This window comes from Micromesistius poutassou (assembly GCF_964030765.1).
Source record: "Micromesistius poutassou genome assembly, chromosome: 20".
NCBI lineage: Eukaryota > Metazoa > Chordata > Actinopteri > Gadiformes > Gadidae > Micromesistius > Micromesistius poutassou.
In genome coordinates, this window is record NC_140290.1 from 2,863,188 (window position 1) to 2,865,687 (window position 2,500).

The window sequence follows — 2,500 nt, forward strand, 5'->3', positions numbered from 1 at the left end:
CGGGGGGGCGCGTCGACGGGGCCTGGTGGTTCCTGAGGAGGAGAGGGTGAGGGCCACGCAGCACACACCGTGACACCCTGGCCGGGCAGGCTGGTCTATGTACCGTCGGTTCATTATGAGCTGCTCTGGATTAAAGTGTATATAAAGTGACTAGAACAGTAACACAGCGATGGAAGACAAAACGGTGACAGATCCGTCCGTTCGTCCTGTGCTCCGCTCTGCCGCTGCACATCCTTCAACCTGTTGGCCGCCCCCCCCCCCCCCACCACCCCCCCCCGGGTCCTCCAGGGTGGTGACGGAGGACTGCTACCCTTACGTCCCGCCGCAGCAGACCCCCGTGGAGGCGGGCCGCTGCATGATGCAGAGCCGCTCGGTGGGCCGCGGGAAGAGGCAGGCCACGCACCGCTGCCCCAACCCACGCAACTACCACAACGACATCTTCCAGTCCACGCCGCCCTACAGGCTCTCCTCCAACGTAAGCGCACACCGCCCAACCCGGGGGCAATATGTCCTTAAACACATCAGACAGCCCGGTGAACTATGGGGGGGGGGCATGTGTAACACACTTAGAACGCAGGGGGAACGCGTACACACACCTATCCTCCTATAGATCCATGTGCAGTACTGGCCTTCCCAGATATATTCATTCGAAAAATGATATTTCTGTACCTTTGCATATACATAAAAACAAAAACAAATATATAAAAACAAAAACACTCTCTCTCACACACATACAGTACACCCACATCCACAACAAAACCGTTACTTCATCGATTTCAAACATTTCAAACTTGCAGAAAGTTGTCCGATAAGCCTCAGTAGGGACACCGGCTTGCGTCTGAGCCTGCTGTGCATTTGGGAGAATTCCTGGCGCTGCTGTAGACTGTAATCTCTATCACGTGTCGGTCGTTCTGTTGCTGTGCTTTTGTAGTGTGGTTGCATACCTTCATTCACGCATACACGCCCGCATTGTGAACGATAATGGAAGACTACATCAGATCAGATGTCTGTCGGTAACCGTGTATGTGTGGAAAGAATGCAGGCTTATCTTGGCCTGTATCTGTACCTTTCACATGATCAGACGAGCTCATGGGAGCCTAGGAAGAAGCTCCAACTGGTATTTGTAACAATATCTGCTTTATTAAGTTGCTTGTGAGACCACCCGGTGTCACGTGATTTTGTCTCACGAAAATGTGTCTATTGAATCGTGTCCCAGAGCACGATTGTCCGACTTTTTTTTCGTGAAACACAGAACGAAATGTAAACCCGTGCATTTTCACTGGGAGCGTTGAGACTACGCTAAACAGAGCGACTTTTAAACCATTGCATTTCAATTCACGAGGGGGGGGTGTTGCCCCCTCTAGTTATGAATACGTCAAAACAACAGTCCGATTTTTCAGAATTTTGCAGCAGACCTCCTCAAAAACTGAAACGAACCACGTCCCTTAAACCCAGTCTCACACCAGAATGTGGTGTGACTACGTTGGTCCACAGCGGAAAACGCATTTGTTTTACAATAACGGCTCTAAACATGTGACACGCCTACGTTTCGGCCTATTCTTTTCAATGGGCCAGCGTCCACGTCACGTGACTGTCAAGGTTGCTACGGTGGTTGCTATGCTCTTTGATATAATAGAGACCCCAGGTCAATAGCTTACTTGTTTCAGTCCTTGACTCAGAAGTCACCTACTCATTGAAAAATTTCCTTTAGGGCTTGGGCCTCCTAATTAATCATTGTAGTATATTTGAATGCCCTCTTTCATAGATATGACACCACCACCACTGGGGCGTGGCAACAATTCTACAGATCCATATGGGGAGGGGGTGCTTGTGGACAGTAGGGGTACAACAGACAGAAATAGGAACTTTGCAATGAGCATTTCAATCAACCAAATCTGTCCACAACTAGTCACATTAGCCGTTTTCAGACATGTCCTCCGCGTTATTTCAGGAGATTCGACCCTGAGGGTGATTCAGACTTGATGCTTTATATGCAGACACCGGTGTCGTTCAGACATCAGTAGAATCTCTGGGTGGTTTAGGGGGATGGGCTTGCAAGGGGCGGGATATGACGTAGGGTCTAATGAATTTGAGAATTTTTTAGGTGATGTTTATAATTGTAAGCTGTAATGTATTGTAATAGAAAAGTTAGAATGGGTGTTAAGTTTGCCTCTTAGTGCTTGCTGCAAGTTCACTTTAGTCTATCAATGTAATGACAGCAAAATGGGCGTCCATTGTTGTGACGTCAACTCAGTAGCTTTACTTCTGCACGAAACTCTGAGCGAAAACTCTTTCAAAGCACTTTCCTCGAAGCTTAAGGTCCAAACCTCCGAAACTCACGGAAACTCTGAGTGTTTTGAAGGCGGCATAAGTTTGCAAGAGGCGGGATAAGTTCTGCCGCTGTCACTTGAGTTTGTTTTGGTTTGACCACAGACAGCACGGTGGCAGAACGGGCAGAGCGCAATCATCTTAAATGTTGCTGAAACGATGCATCATATAT

General features: G+C 48.5%; 1 protein-coding gene across 1 annotated transcript in view; it reads left to right on the forward strand.

Moving 5' to 3' along the window:
• The window catches only part of tinagl1 (tubulointerstitial nephritis antigen-like 1), a 37,349-nt gene that overhangs the window by 19,907 nt on the left and 14,942 nt on the right, over nt 1–2,500 (forward strand). Inside the window, exons 7-8 of the mRNA XM_084484879.1 lie at nt 1–46; nt 289–475. The exon at nt 1–46 is cut by the window's left edge and continues 105 nt beyond it. Of these exons, the coding sequence (XP_084341005.1) occupies nt 1–46; nt 289–475 (233 nt within the window). The remainder of the gene's footprint in view (nt 47–288; nt 476–2,500) is intronic.